Source organism: Cygnus atratus, chromosome 3 (assembly GCF_013377495.2).
Source record: "Cygnus atratus isolate AKBS03 ecotype Queensland, Australia chromosome 3, CAtr_DNAZoo_HiC_assembly, whole genome shotgun sequence".
Taxonomy (NCBI): Eukaryota; Metazoa; Chordata; class Aves; order Anseriformes; family Anatidae; genus Cygnus; species Cygnus atratus.
In genome coordinates this window covers 83,995,384-84,016,043 of record NC_066364.1, presented here as the reverse complement: position 1 = coordinate 84,016,043, position 20,660 = coordinate 83,995,384, and the positions used below count along the sequence as shown (strand labels likewise).

The 20,660-nt window shown below is 38.0% G+C and overlaps 1 protein-coding gene across 7 annotated transcripts in view; it reads left to right on the top strand.

The window, feature by feature from the left end:
• SMYD3 (SET and MYND domain containing 3) overlaps positions 1-20,660 on the top strand; it is a 387,798-nt gene that overhangs the window by 333,796 nt on the left and 33,342 nt on the right. For all 7 annotated transcript variants that reach the window (XR_004781466.2, XM_035564736.2, XM_050710156.1 and 4 more), the window contains 2 exons: positions 1,575-1,662; positions 5,218-5,392. Coding sequence is in view for 6 of the 7 variants with exons in the window: in XM_035564736.2 (XP_035420629.1) it covers positions 1,575-1,662; positions 5,218-5,392 (263 nt within the window). In the remaining variant the exon portion in view is untranslated. The remainder of the gene's footprint in view (positions 1-1,574; positions 1,663-5,217; positions 5,393-20,660) is intronic.

Genomic DNA, 20,660 nt, shown 5'->3' with positions numbered 1-20,660 from the left:
GCAGGTTAGCAGGCTGAATTCAGAAATTGATGTACTCCCACAAAAACTGGGAGAGGTTATGCTGAAGCTGACAGATTTGGTGTCAGTCTCTTGCAAAGCTGTAACAGGGCTGGGTATGTCCATTAATTGTGCTGATAAAATGTCTACAACATAAGCTTGTTTCTCCTGACATTCACCTTATGTCTTTTGGTGGTAAATTCAGCTATGCACAAAATTATTTCCAGGTGAACTTTTTGATTGGAGAACTAATTGTGTGGGAAATGCATGCACCAACTGTAGTGGGTTCAGGCTGCCCTCCTTGTAATCTGTATCCTACAGATAAGTGAGGCAGCTGATACCAATCTTGATTTAATCATCCCAGGAATGCACAGAGGTCTGTTGTTTCATGGAGCAGATGGAAAGACAAAACTGCAAATTAAATGTGAAAGTGAGTGCTGATTCTCACTGTAAATATTTCCTGATTTGAATTTATGGTAAATAAGGAGCAGTAGAGTAAGAAAATTGTGCTGTTCCAGACAGATAGAGCTTACAAGCTTTTTAATAGAGGTAGTGCTGTGATATACACAGTGAGCATCTGTTGGCTACAGAGTGGTTGGTTAGATTCAAACACACTTTCTCTGTTAACCTCCAGGCCTCCATCCCTGTTGAAGGAATCTTTGAGAACTGTATTTAAAATATTTCTGAAAGAATTTGCACTTACAACAGTCTTTTGAGAGTAGCAGAGCCTTTTGTAAGGAGAGAGATAATGAACTGCAGTGTCTTAAAGGCCAGATTTTTAAAGGTATTTAAGTGCTTGCAGCAATGGAAATTGAATATCTAGATGCTTTTGGAAGTCCCTCAAGATGCTTAGCTGTGTCTGTAGATGCTTTAATAAATTTGTTCCAAGTGGCTTGCCTAAGGTGCAGTTAGTCCCTGCTAGAGAGCTGGAAAAAGAAACTATTTCCCTTACTGCTGTAACCATTAATCATTTTTGCCTTCTTTATTATGACAAAGTGATAGGACAATATAACTGTTGTAATAGGGAAGAAATAACAATGAATTATAAAATAAAACCAAAGTTCAGCTTTTTCTGAGTAGCAGACGTTTCCCGTAAGCTCATGCTTACAACTGTAATGAGTGAAGGTAGGTTCCCTCTGCTTGTAAAGTCTCTATAATCAGCACAAAATTATATGTGAAACCCTTTCTACATTGCAATTAAGGGTCTGTGAAATATTAGGTAGCAGTTCTTTGAGGGAATTTGATCTTATTCATGCATTTTTGATAGTAAAATTCACATGCCACTGGTTATCTTTTCCAAATGATCGTAGTTCTTGTTATAAAATCTAGTATCTGGTTGGAGTATTTAGTATTTCCATGTCTGTATTCATTTCCTTGATATCTTCTCATTTATTTTCAAGTACAGGGTGAGTATGAACATCAAGTGAAATTAATTTCTGTGCATTCCCAAAAAATAGTGATAAAATCCCCACAACTCGCTTCTGTCAGTGAGATCTTTTAAGACAGTTTTTCATCATTACTGCATACTCTCAGTTTTACTGTCTTTCTAATCAAATGCTTTTGTTCCCTTTAACCAGGATGCTGAGAAATTGGCAGGTGAAGAGTGTGCCTGGAAAGAAGTCAAAGATGCTGTAAATGAAGTGAGATATCCGAAATCAAAAGAAGGTATCCTTTCAGTGACAGGCAACAGACTGTCATTCAGTTGTGAGCAGAATCCAGAGAGCCCTTTAGTAAAGCAGTTCATCTTTTGAGATTTTTTCCTAAAAGTTTCCATTCTTGTGTTGTTTTAAAAATAATTGTAATTCATTGTTTGGATTTGATGATCTTAGAGGAGGTCTTTTCAAACCTAAATGATTCTATGATTCTATTCGATGTGAGTATATTTAAAACGTGTAATATTCCTAATTGTACTTGTGATATTAGAGCCTCTGATTACTTGGACTGAAACTGCTTCGTGGTAAGGCATAGCAGGTACCTGGGATGAAGAAGCAATATTTTGGCTCAGGTTTAGACTTCTGTCATCGCAGTATACCACTTTGTATAAATCCACTTCGAATAAATCCACTTCGAAATCTCAGCATTTCAAGCTGAAATGCTGTTAAATTCTTTGTCCTGTTAGTTCCTTTATGAACAATCTAGGTTCTCACTCCTTGCACAGCATTGGCAATAACTAGGGCATAATTACAGTCAGGGTAACTGCAAGCATTATGGAATCACTGTAAGTTATAATAATATATAACAATAATTGATAATTAAGCAAATCGAATGGGATAATCTTGCACTAATAAACAGGAATGGAGCCTAATGGCCATCATGTAGACATTCAATCCAATTAAAACACTACTAAACATCAACAACCGAAAAAAAAGACAAGTATAAGAGAAGTGGAGATTTTTACTATAAGAGCATGGCCACATTGATCCATCTCTTGTCTTCATCTGTTCAGTGATATTTCACTGACCATGAATTTCATCATATTGTAGCAAGATGCCTTACTGTTTTCCAAAACCTAGGCTGTATCTGGAGCTAGAGAGAATGAAATGTTCCAGTATTCCTTTTCAGCAGCATAAAAAAACAAGTTTGCATAATGATATTCCAGACTGGAAACCTGTAATCACATTTTTTTCTGTAACAAAAATAATAATAATTTTAAAAAACCTTACTTTCTAACCCATACAGATTCAGTTTGTTAGCAAAAGGACTGTTGTTAAGGGAAATACTTATCTAACTTTAACACTCATATAGTTTGTAGTCTGGTTTAAAGTCCTTTGTAGTCACTAGCTTGAAATGGGCAATACTGAATCTTCAGTCATTCAGCTGTAGTTCAGGGCCCATGTTTTAACCTGAATATTAAATTGTAAATATGCAATATACAGCTGCAATCATGTTGGTACAATCATGTTGGTACCAAATGTATGGAGCCAAAATACTCGTGCAATTTAATGTCCCTATGTTTAAATGCAGGAGAAATTGCACCTACTGAATTTTGCTAGGATCTTTAATTAAGTTTGCTAATTTCACTGATATTTAAAAATGAATCAAATGCACTGTAGTAGAAGGTATTGGGACTGATTGAAGAAAATGTCACTGCTGTCTGTTCAGCTTCTGTTCTCAGATTCAGGCAATTTGAAATGTGACATCTTTTCCTTCAATTGCAGCACAGTGCTGTACCAGTGCTAATTGTCATGAATTGGTGAATGTAGCACCTGAGGAGGGGGCTTGACATTTGTCCATTTGCCAAGACTGAACAGAAACCTTCCTTGCTGACTGAGGCACATACTCATTAGTTTCTGAAAATGTGTTTTTCTAGCAAATTAAATGAATAGCGTCCACAGTTCAGAAAGTTAGTGACTCCCAAAATCTGATCTACTGACTGTAACTGATACAGTGCTGTAATGCTAAATCTGCAGTTAAGAGAACTTGAAACATTATGTGTGTGCAGACTGTCGCAGAACCAAATTCTAGTTTAAGCATAAAAATTGAGATGCTCAAGCCAAGTGTGAGGGGATTATTGTGCGCTACGCAACAGCAGCAGAGCTGCTTGAAGGCTGCTCCTTTAGTCTTGGGACTAGATGTAGGACAGCCAGCTTCACTTTTGTCCTGTTGCAGCTGATAGTGAGTTTTCTAGTTTGCAGTTTGTGTACATGGAAATTTGGTCCCAACAGGTTTTGCTATTAGATGCTAGTGAATGAACAAAGTAACATAATATAAATAAAAGCAGAGTACTACTATGCATCAGCTAAAATGGTAATCTTTAGTGCTGTAGTCAGTGCTTCATACTTACTACAAAAATTGTATCAGATGGAAATGCTATCCATCATTCTTCTGTTTGTCTGTCCTTAATCAGTTGTAAAGACTACATGGATGTTTGCCAGAGATATAGAGGTTAAGGTGCAATTTTATAATAACACATTCCTTCCCTTGTATGGTTCTTTCAATCCAAGGGCATGAGAGCAGTTCACAAATAATTAGTTTAGCCTTGTAACAACCATGCTATAAATTCTGGCCCAGCCACAGAGTGGTCACATTCTTAAATTTAAGTATGTAAATATTCCTGTGTTCAGGAAGGACTAATTACTTCATTACAGGGTTATCATTGCACACTTAAATCCATTGCTGCATTGGGGTGAATAACGTTTTCAGTAATGTCATGAAGATAATTGCTGAACGTCCTTGAGTTGATTGTATAGAAAGGACCATGAGAGAAGCAGTGTTATTACTTCTCTTACTATAATTCTTCTGTTGCTTGCTTGATTTGTTCTTACTGGTGTGTATGGTAACATTTTTAGTGTTTAAACTGCTTGGTTAAACTGTTAAACTGTTTAAACTGATTACCTATTTAAATCTGGAAATATTAGTGTTCATCTTAGCTGTGGTCAGCAAGAGGAGAAGCTGGTCTGTAGAGAGGCTAAACCAGTTTAACATGTAATGAAAATAAGTGGTTTGTGATCAGGAACATCCAACTGAAGTGAATGCAAGCCCCAGCTTACTCTCTGCCAAATACAAAAAAACTTATAGCATTGGATGTAAAAATCATCCTTACTGCCAAGATCCTTAAACCTGAACTACAGTCAGACATCAGAACTGTGATGCTTCTCTTTCCTATTTGTGAAGCTTGCATCAATACATGGGGAAAAACAACAACAACAACAACAACAAAAAACCACAGTGTTCTTTACAACTGTTTCAAGGAGAAAGAAAATTAATTAATTGCAAGAAAGGTTCTAATTTATGATAATTAAAAAAAATAATCTTGGGCAGCTTGAAAGTATGTATCATTATTTTAGTACATAGAAAAATAAATTTCATTTTTTAGCTGCTGAAACATTTTGTGAAGACACATTTCCATGGGTTTTTTGCTGTTGGGTGTAAGATTTTGAGGAGTATCTTAAGTAAATAACAATTTTTCAGAAGCTAAAAAAATGTACCATTTTTAGTTTGTTAGATATTAAAATATCCTTTCATTTTGTCTTTTTTCTTTTACCTCTTATTCTTGAAATACTGCCTTCTTTAGCAGTTGTTCTGCTAAGTATAAACAAAGCATAGTTACCTAAGCTTGCCACTTATGAGTTCAAGTATGTTTTCAAGAATTGAAGCAGTCTGGAGTGATGGCAGCTTTTTTAATCTTAATGCCCTGTAGCTCCCACTCCTTCCCAACAACATTTAGGACTTGTATTTTTGTTTGGTTAAAGATATTTCTTTAACTAAGGCCAATAACAGAGTGGGAGCAGGTTCTGGCAAGATGTCAGAGTCTCTTGAGCAGCAACACGGGTCCTCTTCCAGACACAAATATCTACCAGCTGAAAATGCTCGACTGCGCCATGGATGCCTGCATCAACCTTGAAGCCTGGGAACAAGCTTTGTGTTATGGCAGCAGGACTCTAGGACCATACAGGTAAGAGATGCAGTGGGTTCAACTGTTTTCAAAGATGGGCATGTGTATCAGGGGGTGTCTAATTGCATGCAAATAGGGTTTTTCTGAGTCTGATGGCCTTTCTTTGGTACGTAAGGATGCTCTAGAAGATCCCGCTTCATGTGATAGGTCTTGAAATTGATTGGAGCTTGGATCTGTAATGTAACTTTGGTCATTTACTGGAGATAGGGCAGGTGTTGCCTGCTTTGGTCTGGTTGCCCTGTTTTAAAAGCTCTGTGATGCAAGTCTTTGGGTTCTGGATATTTGATTTGTAACTAAATGTAAACCTGTGCTGAATCTTCAGATATAAAGTCATTCATACATGAATGTTTGTTCTTGGGAAGCTATTTGTCAGAGTATCCATTTCTTCTCTTAGGTTTTGCTACACCATGTACAACAATGTGTGCTGCTGTGAATATCAACATTTCACATTTTACATATTTTCCCTAATCAAACCAGGCTTCCATCAGCATGCATTATTTTGCCTGAGGAAATTTCATCTGGCAGCCTGTTTCTGAATGAAACTCTGGGCAGTGGTTGAGAAACAGCACAGTGTTTCAGAGCCTTCACCATAACGTAATTAGTAAGAAATCTGCATGTGCTCTGCTCCACCAGTGCTGCAAGAAGCTGTGTGCTCATGGCCACTATTACTTCTCATACACAAGGCCATGAGTGCCTACAAATTCTCACATTTCTTCGGGGTGAAATTCACATCATGCGTGTCCCACTTAACCTTTTAAACAGGGCTAATGTAGTACTGCAGCAGTACATGCTTCCTGCCAGCCTTCTACCATGTGGCACGCTCCGGATGAGCAGAGTAGCCTGCCTGTTTAAATGTTCCCTTATTTAAAAAAATAAAAAAATAAAAAAAAACACTTGTTTTTTATTTTATAGCTTGTTAACTCAGTTCTTCAAAACGAACACTGAGGATTTTTCTACCGACATTTAAGAGAGCAGAGTGCAGTGAAACCAAGTGCAGTTTTACCGGATAGTTTAATAAAGGTTTCTCTGTTTTGCCTACTGAAGTGTACTGTAGTTTTCAAGCTGTTAATGCAGAAGTTTGGAGATGAAGGAAAGGGTTTGACTTTGTGCATCGAATTAGTATCTCTTAGGGAATGCTATTTGCATGAGACACTTGGCCTTTTTTGCACCTTGAAGAACTTGTCCTTATTCTCCCTTCATCTAAAAGCATTATTTAAGAGAGATTTTCACTTTTAGTTTTCTCTTTATACCCTAAAGTCATCACCACAAGCTTTGACATACCTGAAACAAAATCCTCAGTTTCTCATTACAACAAATTGCGCCCTAAGCAGCAGGAGAGCAAATCCTAGGAAATCTTTTGGGATGCATTGAATTTCTCCTGTTGAATCAATCTACTGCTTGGCTGCTCCTGCAGTTCCATTATAGCTATCTATTTTCCTTTCCTCAGCTCTGGAAAAAATATTCATGGTGCTCTCCACAGGGTATCACCTGAGATTTCTAGAAGTCCATGTTAAATAGGAAATCATTGTTAAAACTTTAAAGCTCAGGAGAATTGGTCAAAAACAATTTCAATTTCAGGTAATGTGTTTATTGTTCATTTTCCATTTCTTTAGCAGCAGGGTTGATTTTCAGTGCTGTGTGACGCCTTGTATGCATGTTTTCATTGTGATGGTTGCCAATTTTTTTTCCGAATCATCCACTTCATTAACTGGTGGAGACAGATGGTTAAACTGCATAAAACTGGTTTGTCATACTGAATACCTACCTCTGTATTTTAGGTAGTGACAATGACATTTTATGAGGAACATTGTTTAGGCATATATATGGCTATCAAAACAAAAAGATGCCTTGTCTTTTTGTGCTGATCCATAATTGTCCATTATTTGTTAAAACCTATGACATGTACTTTCACTGAATAGTCTAAGCCAAGTGTATCTACACAGCCTTTCTTGTAAATGTCACAGTAATTGTCTGTCTGTCCAAGAGCCTTAACAAAAGCTGAGGCATTTGCCTAAGTGAAAGCTGCCCCACATCAGAGTCAGCACTCAGCAGCTTGCTAAAATAAACTTCCTTTCAAAAATCCTCTAACCACAAAATAACAGAATATCAACGAGAGGTGTTACATGGTTTTGTCATGTCTCAGCACATTCACACTCCAGGCTGACTGCTGCTTATGAAGACTCAGATTAAGAGATACTGACCTTAGCAGACTTCTCTTAGGTTACCTCTGGGGAAGGTCCCCCTAAATTGCAAAGAAGTCATTTATGTTCTGGGGATTTGGTTTGGGGGTTTTATTGTTTTTCTTTTCCCTTTATCTCGAGTATCCGGTGCTCATACTGCAAACAGTGGCAGTATGCATCTGTTATAAAACTCTGCTTGATGTCCTCAGAGACATGAGAACTAGAGAGAAAAGTAGTACCAAAGTGACACCATGGGTCTTTTGGGTTTATGAAGCAGAGCTGATGGGGTGAAGGTGTGCTGCCTCTCTGGGCATCTGTGGCATCAGGTCTGGGGAGATTCTGGTGCAGAGAGGACAGACACCTCTGTTTCTTTTCTGCACTGCTTATAAGCTCTGGCTGAACTTAAAGCTAGTGTGCAAGTCCCACTAATTCTCAGACGGGATGTTTTAATTAGCAACCCTTCATCTCCTGTGCTGCAGCATGAGGAGTTACTGGAGGGCTCTAGCATTAAGGAGAGGAAATTCCTTCCTTTCACCCCACAGAGAGAGTTGTGCAGAAGCGCTGTTGTCTTTTCCCCCAGGCAGCCTCGCACATCTTTCCCCCTCCAACCTCCCTCTGCTGAGTTAGCACCAACACAGGGCTTGTGCTGATGTGGCTGTTCTGTTTCTGGATGGGAGGGAGCTGGGTAGGTGCGAGCATCACACTTTTCTGTTAGATGTGCATCATTTGTCTGCTCTCCTCACTCCTTCTGTTCTCCATCCCTTCCAGCAACATTCTGCAGTATTGACTTACTTGACCTGTCTTCAGTGACTGACGTGTTTCAGGGAACAGGGAAGACAGTCCCCATTAACACAACTTCAGATTATTTTGCAAAGGGTTGGGTTTAAGAACAGTGGCTGAGATGTTCTATTTCAGAATATTTCTCACTCCCCCAAACTGCTCATACAAATAAGGTAGGTCACAACAAGGCTCAGGGTATATTCTGAGAACATAGCTGAGTTTTCACTGTGTGAATGAAATGTCAGCCAGGAATTTTTGATTTAGAATTCTATCAGCAGGCATGATGGATGGTAGTTTCTAAGTCTGTGAACTTCAATCAAAAGGTAGATTAAAAATTAATGGTTGCTACAATATCTTTTCCATGACTCATGATTTTGTAAAAAAATAAAATTTAAAATGGCAAAAATAGCTGTAGAACCTAATATTCTCGGAAGGGGCTCTCAACCTATTTTTTCTTCTTCAAATGCACTCCAATAAAGAGCCTGATTTTCTTTTTGTCTAATTTTCCCCCCTTTTTGAAATATGTTTTGCAAAAACATCTCTGCTCTTACAGGTTAGTGTTTTATAATAGACACGTTATATATGCAATGACTGAGGATGTATATTTTTTTCAGCTTTAGCTGTGATATATGGTTCTTTACTGAGCTGAAAAGACTCCCAAGTACTGGCTAGTTCTGAGACACCACACTTGAATTTACATTTCTTCTGAAAGTTGGAGTACCTAGAAAACTAACATACATACCCCCACCCCACCCCCCAAAAATAAAAAAGACCTGAGCTGCAGTGATAGATAGGACCACTGGGGGATGCTAATGCTTAAGGGTTAAGATCTAGATTCAGCACCAATTGGCACCCTGTTTGTGGGAGGCCCTTGGGGACTTGTGCATGGCTGGCAAATTTCTGAACCTATAGATAGGAGTAAGTCACTGACCAAAGTTCAGTGTTTTAATCATAAAAAATCAGTAGTAAACATACTTCTTCCTTCTGGGATCACCTGAGAGAGAGGGAGAAAAAATGTGAAGGTGGAGAAAGCAATTTAGAGGAAGAATGAAACAAAGAGCAGAAATAATAAAATTTACCCCTGCTTTATTTTATGGGGTTTTACCAACTGGCATTTGTCCCTAACATTTAGAGCAACATGTGTGGAAAAAAAAGAGAAAGATCTTGCCAAAGAACTGTAAGACATTAAAAATAGAATTTAGGTGAAAATCTGAAGTGCTGGGGTATCCTTTTTTTCCATTGTCTAAATACATAACCATGAATTAAGATTTGGGAATTGATAGGTGGTTCATCAATGTTTCCATCATCTTATCATCTAGAGATAGTAAAAAGGCCAAGTAAACATCAAGGGTTTGCAGAAGCAAGAATGAAGTACATTCGCGAAAAGAATAGGTTGTGTCTGTGCGAAGGTGCAAAGCTGGGAGCATCACAGCTGATCAGAACCTCAAAGAGCTATTGCTAGAAAACAAATGAAGAGCACCACGCAGCCTTGGTGTACCTTCAAGGTAAGGAAATCAACAGAGGGAAGGGAGAGCTTGATAGCGATAAACTGCTAAAGCTCGAGAAATGATGGACAGCACTGGGAGCGGAGTGCCTCTCCACTTTGCTTTCTTTCCAGGTTATTGATAGCAGGTCACTGTTTAGTGAGTTTGTGCTTAGTAAGTTATATGAAATTAGCTGGCACTATTAGCATAAATCATCGGAAGCCAAACTGTCTTTACGAGCCACCACAGCTCAAGAAGCTGTTAGATATCCTAATGAGAGACCATTAATGTTGTGAGTTACCTTTGTAGTCTAACACATTCTTCACCTCTGTGACTGTTTGTTAAGACTGTTTCTTAAACAGCTTTGTTGCTGTAAAGTTTTCCTAACAGTGCCCAGTCAGTAGCTCTATATATGTATATTGGTACTTTCAAACTTCAGTTTATGCTTCTACTTTCAGTTTTAGTTTCTAGTTTCACCTTTCACTTATGTAAACATCAGTTTCTCCTAGTGTAATTCAGGCCTCCCAGTGCACAGTACTCTGCATATTGTCATCTTACACAGGTTTCCAGAAATGTAGGATGTGTTTGAACATTTACATAATTTGTATGATCATTATATTTGTTGCTATTTTATTTCGTAAAAAAGGAGGTAACACAGGTCTAACAGTAAAATTTCATGTTGCATCCTTGTTATTTTAGTGAGAAACTGAAAGGTAGCCTGTCTTCTGGAGAAGTTTGGGTAACTCTTGTGCAGATCTGAAAGGACAAAAATATAAAACCCATGAAAACTCTAAATTCTAGTTGGTGCGTTTTGTTGGCTATCTGGTTAGGAAAACCTAGTATACATTGAAGAGTGTATTGTCTCTTGGTAATCTTAGGTAATTCCCCCAAAAGACAGCTTTTTGTAGCAATATTTGCATAATTTCTGTCTTCATTGTACCTGTTTTACAGATAAACAGGGAGCACGCTTGCCCATGGCCTGACATCTCTAGGGATCTTTTGAAGTACCTCAGCAGCCCACTCCTACCCTCCATTCCTCTCTACTTCCTCCCCACTAGAGCCCTCTAATCCCAACAGCCTTACACAAAAATGAAAGAAATGTTTTATGTCTGAAGTCTGGTGCCTAAGTTATCTGTGCCCTGATCAACCCATTTCCCACATAGGAAATGGATTTTCTGGTTTGCTGCTTGCTGGCTACCTATGTCTGCATAGCACCACTACCTTTGATGCTTTGGTTCTTTTTTAGTTGTTTTTCTTGTATCCTTCCATTACAACATTACAACCATTTGTTTTCCCCCAAAGTGAAACTCAGACATGTAAACCTCATTAACTTCTATAATGGCAAGCTCCAATTAGTGCTCCACCATCTACCTTTCTCCATTTTCATGTGTGTGCATGAGGTAAAATTTCTTACAATTGTCTTCAGTCATGCCAGCTATTTTTTCAGACATAATTTAGATATCTTTAGGTTGTCCAATATACTCTATCACATATGAGAAGTCCATCAACATCGCTGTTAATTTGAAGTGCCTCGTCCAGTATATGTAACGTTTCTAATCAGGTAGCCTAAGACTATTTCTTAAATGGCTTTATTGCTGCAAGGTTTTCCTCACAGTGCTCAGCCAGTAGCTTTGTATACGTATACTGGTTCTTTCAAGCTTGAGTTTAAGCTTCTAGTTACAGTTTTAGTTTCTAGTTTCACCTTTCACTTACACTAAGAGCTATTTGAACCTGAATTTTGCTGGTTGTGATCTTAGTGAACTGAATTACAGTTTCCTAGAGTTGCATTTTTCTCTGACTCAAGTGTTGATTTCTCTGTCTCTCACCTGGCATATCCAAGATATTTTAAGACAACTGTTGAAAGAACTGTGTTCTCTGTCAATGATAACTTCCATCTGTAAAGATTTTCTTTTGGCATTGCTGGATCTCTTTCAGATTAAAATGTTAGATCATTTAGAGCTTCATGCTTTATCTAGAATAAACTAATTCAATCCTAGCTGATCTGCCTATGAGAACTGAAAGATTCGGTGTGTTTTTGTAGCCCTTAAGTGGGAATGCTTGGTATCTTTGTTTTGTAATCAAAGGATCTCTTCTTTTTGTACTTGCAATTTATTTTATGCAGTCCTTGCTAGAGTTCTTTTCATTAGTCTGCTGGCTGTTACACACCAATTAAAGGACAAAAGTGGCAAGAATAAAAGTGAATATTAGACATTAGTTGTACTACTATCTCTAGTATACTCACCTACAAATGCATGAACAAGTGTTACAAAGACCTGTGTGCTCTGAAAAAATGCAGCTTAGTTTTTCAGCTGGAAAAATCTGGAGGAGGATATTTGGGAATTCACATCTTTTGTATGAACATTGGTGAGAGGAAAACGGGGAAGCTGATGGCATGCAGATTCTAAAAAATGGGTTTGGTTAGAACCTGAGCTAAAGTGAGATTGGGAAGTGATATCAAGGGAATAATTAACAGGTAAAAATAGATACATGTGAAGCATATGTGGAGTTTTGGATTGCTTTGATGGTAGCTGAGCATTGTTTTGAAAAAGCTATTTTAGAGACTGAAGTGGTGAAAAACGAAGACAAAGGGGAGGGGAATCATTAGAAAAGAAAGATAAACTTACAGTACTATCTCTGAAAGTCAGAAAAAAAAAGAGAGGGCATGCAAAAAGTAGCAGTAGAGAAGGTGTAAGGAACAATGCATTCTCTAGGGAGAGAATTAGGAAGAGTCTGATTTTAGTCATAAAATATCGATTTCTTTTTTGAGTAAGTTGTCAATTTGAGTTGAGGAAGCAGGGACTGGAGTCTTGGCAATACTCCTAAGGAGGAAATCAATTAAAAAATCCTAGTAGCAGAGATGTGAAAGTTGGCAAAAAAGGAAAATTGTAGTATTTAAGTAAGAAAACATCCTAATCAACCTTACAGTAAAGGTTGAGAAAACTGAAAAGAAATATTTTTTATTTGAAAAAGTGGAAATATCACTGAAAAGGAAAAACACAATTATGAGGGAAGGAAGTGGACAGGAGCAGTAGATAAGAGGAGCACAGATATTGAAGAACATAGAGGTCTATTTAAAGGGTGAAACAATGAGATTGGCAGGGGAAGACTGATGGAAAGATGGTGCTTTGAAGAGGGGTATGCAGTATTGAAAAATTGAAGGAAGTATTGTCAAACGAGAACCAGGTTAAAGAGTGATCAAATTCCTGGTGGGATGGTCCATCCAACAGGGAAAACAGAGAGTGAGGGTCGGAGAGGTTCTGCAGCAAAATAGGTGAGCTGGGTAAAGCTGAAGTTTCCCAGTCTGATACTGAGTGGAAAGGAAGAGAAGAAAATTGAACATCCAGGTGAGAGGTAAAGGTAAATTATTGCAATGAGCAAATCCTAAAGGCCATACAAATGCTGATGTGACAGTAGACCAGAAGTTCACAGACTCTTGGATTTACCACTTATCAAGGGAAAGAGCTAAAATGTAAAAGATCTGGTTAGGAATATATTGATTGGATGTCTCTGAAAACTAGAAATATCTTTATTTTCAGGTGCTGTGTTTGCTAAGTTACCTTGGTTAATAGTTCATACATATTTCCACCATGCCAAATCTCTGTGAGCTCTATTTCTCTTGATCTAGTCAAAGGCTGTTAGTCAGTTTTCCTTGTCCTCATAAAAACATAAAATCCAGTCATCCCACACCGGGAGCATCTCAAGGTATCATAACTAGTTCTAAATTATCTAGTTGTGATATAAGGAGTGACACAGCTGAATTAGAGTAACACTCTGCCTAATATAATTGGCAGTAGGATTGTGCTATAGGGGACTGCTCAAAAAAACGCTGAGAATATTGACTGCTACGTGAAAGCTAGTTGCATTTTCTCATAAATAGAACAGATCCTGACCTTCAGAAACGTAGTCAATGTCTAATCTCCTTACTTCTCTGCACATCTAAATCTTGGATTATACAATTTAGAGTGAAAGGGATGACAGGGATGTGATGTGACCTTATGCTCACCTGCAGAACTCTTGTGTATGTATTCCTTTGGTTGCCATCAAAGCTGCTTCTTCCTTTCTTTTCTTTCGTTTCTTTTGTACATCTTTCTCCTTTTGGCCAGAACCCCAGACACTGCTGATATCTAGCCCTAAAATATCTGCTGAGCCATAGATAATCCATTTCCATGGTTAAACAGGTGATTCAGTGCTTCTCGTCTCCACCCCTCCTTTTCCACCTCCTCCCCGCCCACAGATGCCCTACTCTTCCTCTGAGTACACTGGAAGATCTTTTCTCTCTTTCAGTGTATCATTTCATCATCAAGCAACACACGGAAGCCTGAGCCACCTTTAGTAATGTGACTTTGAAGATGAAAATATGATGGAAGAAACAGAAAGCAAATGTCTGTGGGTAGAGAGCTGAACAAAGACAGTAACTGATTATAAATGTTGGAAGAATAACAAAAGATTTAGCACTGCTAAGGAAAACTGCTCCAAGAAATAGAAAGTAGGCTGCCCGAAGGACCATCAAAGCTGACAAAAGTGAGAGTATGATAAATATATCAGAGAGAAAAAAATCACCTTGAGAAAATTATGCAAGTCTACTAGTGAAAAATAAAAAAATGTTTTACAAACAAAGTAAGGTCATCTTGGAAAACTGAGGAATGCAATGCACACATGACAACAAAAGCAACAAAAGGACAATTAGAAGGAGCACAGAAATATCAAAATTAGAGAGGAGAACCATTCCATTAAAAATCTCCCGTCATCACAGAAGGTAAAAAAGAGAGAGGGCAAAGAAAATGGATACTGACAGAGTTGCAAATACTTTCCTAGGAGGAAAATCAGCTTTCTCTAGCAGTGCAGTGTGCTCTTGGAAGATATGGTTGATGGGCTGCCAGAAGTGAAGATAAAGTTCTGGAATCAAAGTGTGTTCATTACAGCAACATCATGAATACATTTCCATATTAATTCAGGTATGTTGAACGATGCACACCAAGGATTTAATGTGCTTTTAAGGCTGGCCAGCATTTCAGAAGTCTTCTGAAAACTGGCAAAAGTGACAGCCAACAAGTAGAAGCATACTAAACCTGGTCTTTCTAGTCGATTCATTGTTGATGAACTAGAACAGAGAAAGAGAAAACAGAATCTTTTCATGCAGTAGTGTGTTTGGCAGACTTTGAAAAATTGAATTAGATCTTACATTACTACAAAACAAAAGGCTCAGTATATACAGTCATAAAAAGGGAAAGCATTTAAGAGATTAATTTTCTTGTCATAGAAGGAATTTGCAAGATTTTTCATAGTGTTGTTTGGAGAACTTTGCTTTAGACAGTGGCACAAAATACATTTTTTAAAAATGTTTATGTAAATATGACTGAATATCTTCCTTGGGAAGAATTGAAAATTGCTGTATGTTGTATTGTCTGAGATGTTCTGAAACACAGACATCGTGTCCAATGAAACACAATGTAGCTCCTCAAATCTTACAAAATTCACACAGAATAAGGTATGACCAGGGGAATGTTCTGCTAGTTAGTTGCTTGCTCTCATGACAATAGCTAGAGATAAGTTATCTTAGAAATTTGTCTCAGTACTACACCAGAGTTAAGGCCCTCTATTTTTCAAGGGATTTCAAAATGTGTAACCAAGTTGAGTAACATTAACTCTACCAATTCAACATCTCAGAATTTTGAGATGTAAAGCAGGTTTACGTGCTTGCAGTGAGATAACATCCTGAACGCATACTCAAGCTTTATCTGTTTCTGCCCATCTGGATTCAGTTCATCTGTGTATTGTCTTCCTGGCATGTTTGCAGTGCAGGTGAGCTCTACCAATACTGGATATTTATCAAGAGATGCTATCAAATTGTGCAAGTTTGCTTGTGCCAGTGGAAAGAAAGAGAGACGGGAGTAAAAAAAAGATCATTTTCCTCCAATAGAGCATCAACACACAGCTGTGAAACAAATAAAAGTATGCTGGCTTTCAGTTAAAAAAATGATAATTTTATTAAGTACTCCATGCTTTCGACCCACTCGAGTGCTTTGAGAGCAACATTGTCCTGGGGAAGTGCTTGCGTCTTCTGATGCCTTGAAGAGATCAAGGAAGTACAATGGCTATACGCCTCTGATGGGTTAAACTGTGCCTATCAATTAACAATGAGGTCCAGATTTCGAAGTGGAGAATGGCTCTTCCCCTCCTGTTTGCAGTGACAAGGACTGTCAGAATGCATGAACATTCTGAGAACACTTGGGATAGAGCATTTAATGCATCCAGTGATACTAACAAAGACCCACAGCAGATTGTACTCAGACCCTACTAAGTTAAATGAGGAAAATGTGACATCAGATTTGCTGATAAACAAAAAGGGAAAAGCTCCATAGAAATCAGTGGTGGTTTGTGGACTCTGATTTCAATGAAGGCCTCAGCAACATAAAGTTTGGTGGCATAAGGCTTTCACTGTTGGTGATAATGGTGTGGTGTATATCATGGGGGTTGGAGGGAGTTCTGTCTGGTTAGGGAGTCAAGCACTAAGTTTTCTTCTCTACCACCTAAGGTCAGAACTAGACAAATATTTTCCAGGTTTCAAACATTAAAAACTATTTGAATGTGGAAGAAAATTTACTCAAAATTTCTCTGATATTCACCATTGATATTCTGTCACTTCTTTTTTTGCCCTATTTTTAAACATAAGACCAGGTCAGGTTCTTGACTGTTCTGAACTGATTGAACTTGTTTTATATCAGTTAAAGATGTAAAAGATTCTCCATGAAACTCTACCTTTCTCTGAGGCATAAGTGCAAATACTCGGGACGTATTTTCATGTTTGCATATACTGCTTCCATGTGTCAGTTTTTCTTGCTATTGCTGCTACCTAGCTAAGTAAATTCACAATTAACAGGATTGCTGGTGACTTTAGTAGGGGTAGCTGTATTTTGCTTCAGTTTTGTTGCTGCTGGTTTTTATATCTGCCCATTCTTGCAGTCATTTTATCAAGGTCTCTTTGTAATGGCTTATTTCAAACAAATGTAGACATTCTTAAGCTATACATCATGCATTCCAGTAAATAACACAAGCCTTTGGCCACTTCTGAATGTGCCTCAAATGGCTCATCTCTACCTGCCAGGGCTACCCTTTGGCAAATTTCTACTTGGTTTTGTTTAACTGAGGTTTACAAAAGTGATTTGATTTCCAGGGTCTTTGGCAGTGCTAGTGACAGCAATGGCTTACAGAGGGATACCTTAGACTGTTCCTGAAACAAAGTTAGTGCGTTGTATTCAATACAATAACACTACCCCAACTTGTGATTAAGTGCTTAGTGAGTTCCATTTCCTTATAAGAACATGTGTAAGAACCCAAGAATGTATGCCACAAGTGAACTAAGCATCAATCTGTCAGCAGCTTAAGTGTGTTTGGGATAGTGCAATGGAAATATGCAGTACAGTGACACAGTGTTGTTCTCTGGGAACCGTTTAAGAGCAGATGGAACCTGTAAAATAGACTGATTCATGAAAGTGTACAGCTTCTATCAGATTTGTTGGATGCTTCCTTGATTTAACCTAAATAAACACAGGCCACATATGCTTGCATTTTCAGTAATGTGCCAGTAGCTGCAGGTGGGGCACCCGACATTAATATGGTACATAGAACTTCATCATGGAAAGACTTTTACTTAAAAGGTATGCTTACTTCCTAGAATAGTGAGATGGGTAAACAGTACAGTACCTTTGTTGAAATATCCTGAGGAACTGAGAAAAAAGATTGAGGATTCTTCAACATAAAGAAATCAGATGCTGGAGTCTCATTCCAGCTCAATGGAAAATTAACTCTATTGTAGGCATCTCTTAAAATTCTAGCATCCAATAACATCTATAAAAATGAGGTAGGGTTCTACAGAAATGACAATACAAGTCTGTAACATTTAATAGAAAAAGGTTAAGCATCCTACCGATCTGTTGAAGCACACTGTAAAATCCTGCAGAAAATGGATACAGCTGCAAGTATATATATAAGGGAGATGTTACATTTATGCCCTTAAAGAAGACTTTCTGAGCAACATCCCTTGCTAATCAGAAGAAATAATAAGCACTATATCAAGATCTGGGAAGATGATTATATTTGTGCAAAGCACCACCAGAGTCACCACTTTATGGATTTTGAGTTGCATGTCATTGTGGCTGTTACAGTGGTTTAGTTCTGGTGTTCCAAAATCTGCACCAAGTTGAACCTTGGGATGGAATTTGCAGACAGCCTACATTGACAGTTATCTCACTATTTCATACTTAACTAAATCAGCTTAATAACTGAAACATAAGAAAGGCTAGATTTTCAGTTTTGGTGGGGTTTCTTTGGTCTTTTTTTTTTTTTTTTTAAATCAATCAAGTCAATGCGTCTCCAGAATTAAAAGAAGAAAAAAAAAAAAAAGGATGTGGATATCTAATGTCTTGTATTCTGTGTAATGCAGTATTTCTGTACCCCAGCATAGATCTTGTTTCAGCTCATTTCAAGAAATTTGCCTGGGGTGAGTGGAGTAAGAAATAATACAAAAAATGTATCTCTGGAAATCTAATTCTATTTGTGTGATTTTTGTATGCTGTAATCTTCAGTTAAATTTAGAACTACTTTTTATATATCCTTCAGAGTACAGTATATAATTTTGATTGAGCTAGTTTGCACATGCATGCTTTTGAAAGTCTCAGTAAAGTTCTTACCTCTACAAACCTAAATGAATCTTGATAATGCAAAGTAGTATGGCAAAACCTGTATAGATGAAAAAAAAAAAACAACAACATAAAACAAAACAAAGACTAACCAACAACCCTGCCCATGCTCCTTCAGTTTTCCCAGCAATAGTGTAACATGCATGTTATTTCTGCCCTGAACATAGGAGAGAATAACAAGGGTAAGGGACATGCTGAATGAATGCCATTTATTGTCCAAGTAAGTGCTTGGTCTTGCAGTGACCACAAAGAAGTTAAAGATATTTTGGCCTCAGCGATGCTTCTGTCTTTGTGTTGTCCATGCCTTTGTTTGTTAGTGCTAATTAGCAACTTGCATAAAGACAGACTTCAAGCATATGAAGTTCCTACAAGTTTAAAGAAGGTAAGAGGCCAGATAAACAGTACCTATAAAGAGAGAGAAAAGTTTGAGGCCAGGTTCAAATCTATCACCAGACACCAAAAAGTTCACCTAGCAAGGAGCTGTTTTTAATGTCCCTGTCACGGGAAGAAGCTTCACAAATATCTTACTATGGTAGCAAGCCACAAAGAGTTTGGTAAATTCTGGTGCTCCCACAACTACTTGAATTCTGCTGCTCATTCTGCTGCTCACCTCCGTGACACAGGTATGGGAAGAAGCTAAGCACTTCCTCACCCACTTGGGCAAAGGGAGAAGGTATAATGAAGGTGAAAGAGAGCCATAAATAGCAGCTGACATATTTATTTATTCTGAAGCCCATGTTTCTCTAAGAAATGATGTCATCAGAGTTCAATATCTGCATTTTACAGGCATGGTACTCCATGATATGGCATCCGAGTGAATGCTTTAGATTAACAGAATTTGCACAGTATCAGTGGAAACGTTTGCTTTCCTTCCTGCTTTTTGTGCTACAGAACTGTTGTTGATTTGGTTCATTTATTTTGTTTCATTTTTAATGTCTAGCGCAGAAATATGTCTACACTAAAAATCACAGGGAAAACTTTAAAAGCAAAGAAGATCCTGAATCCTGTCTGCAGCTTCAGACATTTTTTTTCACATAACTTGAACATAAGTGAGGGGAAAAAAAAGTCATTGCCTACATAGCAGCCCTTACTGCACTTGAAGGACAGAGTTTGTCAAGTCTGCATTCCTTTATATGTCAGAGTAAACACAATCTTTGGTTAAAGTGTTTGGATAAAAATCAAAGCCATCAGGTAGAATCCCTGGCACTGATGTAGTTATTGGCTAAATTCTCTTGGCTTCGTTAAGGCTAGAGTTTCATCTGTTGGGTTGGTCTTAGATCTGTAGCCAGCTTGTGGATGAGTCACATGGAAGTGTCCCCAGTATCTTCAGAGCTGTCAAGTCTCATACACTGGATAGGAAACTCGCTTGTCTGACCTCCCCCTTGTACTCCCTACCCCTGGTGCAGTGGCTGTTGTTTGTCTCCAACTCTGTGTCTGTCGCATCCAACAGTGAGGATCCCTGGGAAAAGTCAGCTGGAGTAATTTATTGCCAGATGATACATTATCCAGCAGCAATGCACTGACAGGTCCTCCTCTCTCATGTGCCTGAAAGCACAGACAATCACACGCTCATACCCCCATCATCCGATGCATGAATCTTGTGTGTGTGGATTCTGTGGCATTTCTCTTCTTCATTTTGTTGGCTAAGGACAATTGCATAAATTCAAGACCTTATTCTCTTTCATCTACATCATTTTTAAATTAGTAAACAGCTCTGGAAGCAAGAGAGATGTAGATATGGCTCGTTCACTCTAAGTGTTTTTGTTGTGATATGTTGACAGATGTTTCTAATTCTGCCTGAGTTCAGTGAAGCATCGTCTGCTTTTTAATTTTATTGTGCCCACGTTTTGCAATTTTACTTTATTCTCAACAGTTGAAGCTATCTGCTTTTCACAGTCTTATGGAGATTACAAATTATTTTATCATGTAAGCCAGGTAAAGCAGGGATTTAGAAAGCAAAGATAAGATTTCATGAGGCATCAGTAGAATGTTCTTCACTGTGTAACACACCCTTTTCTGCTAAGCAAAAGGGTTTCAGATAATGCAAAGAAAAATGCATTATCAAATCTTTTTTATATGTATCTTCCTGTAAGTTAGCAACAGTGAAGAAAATACTAAGGGAGAG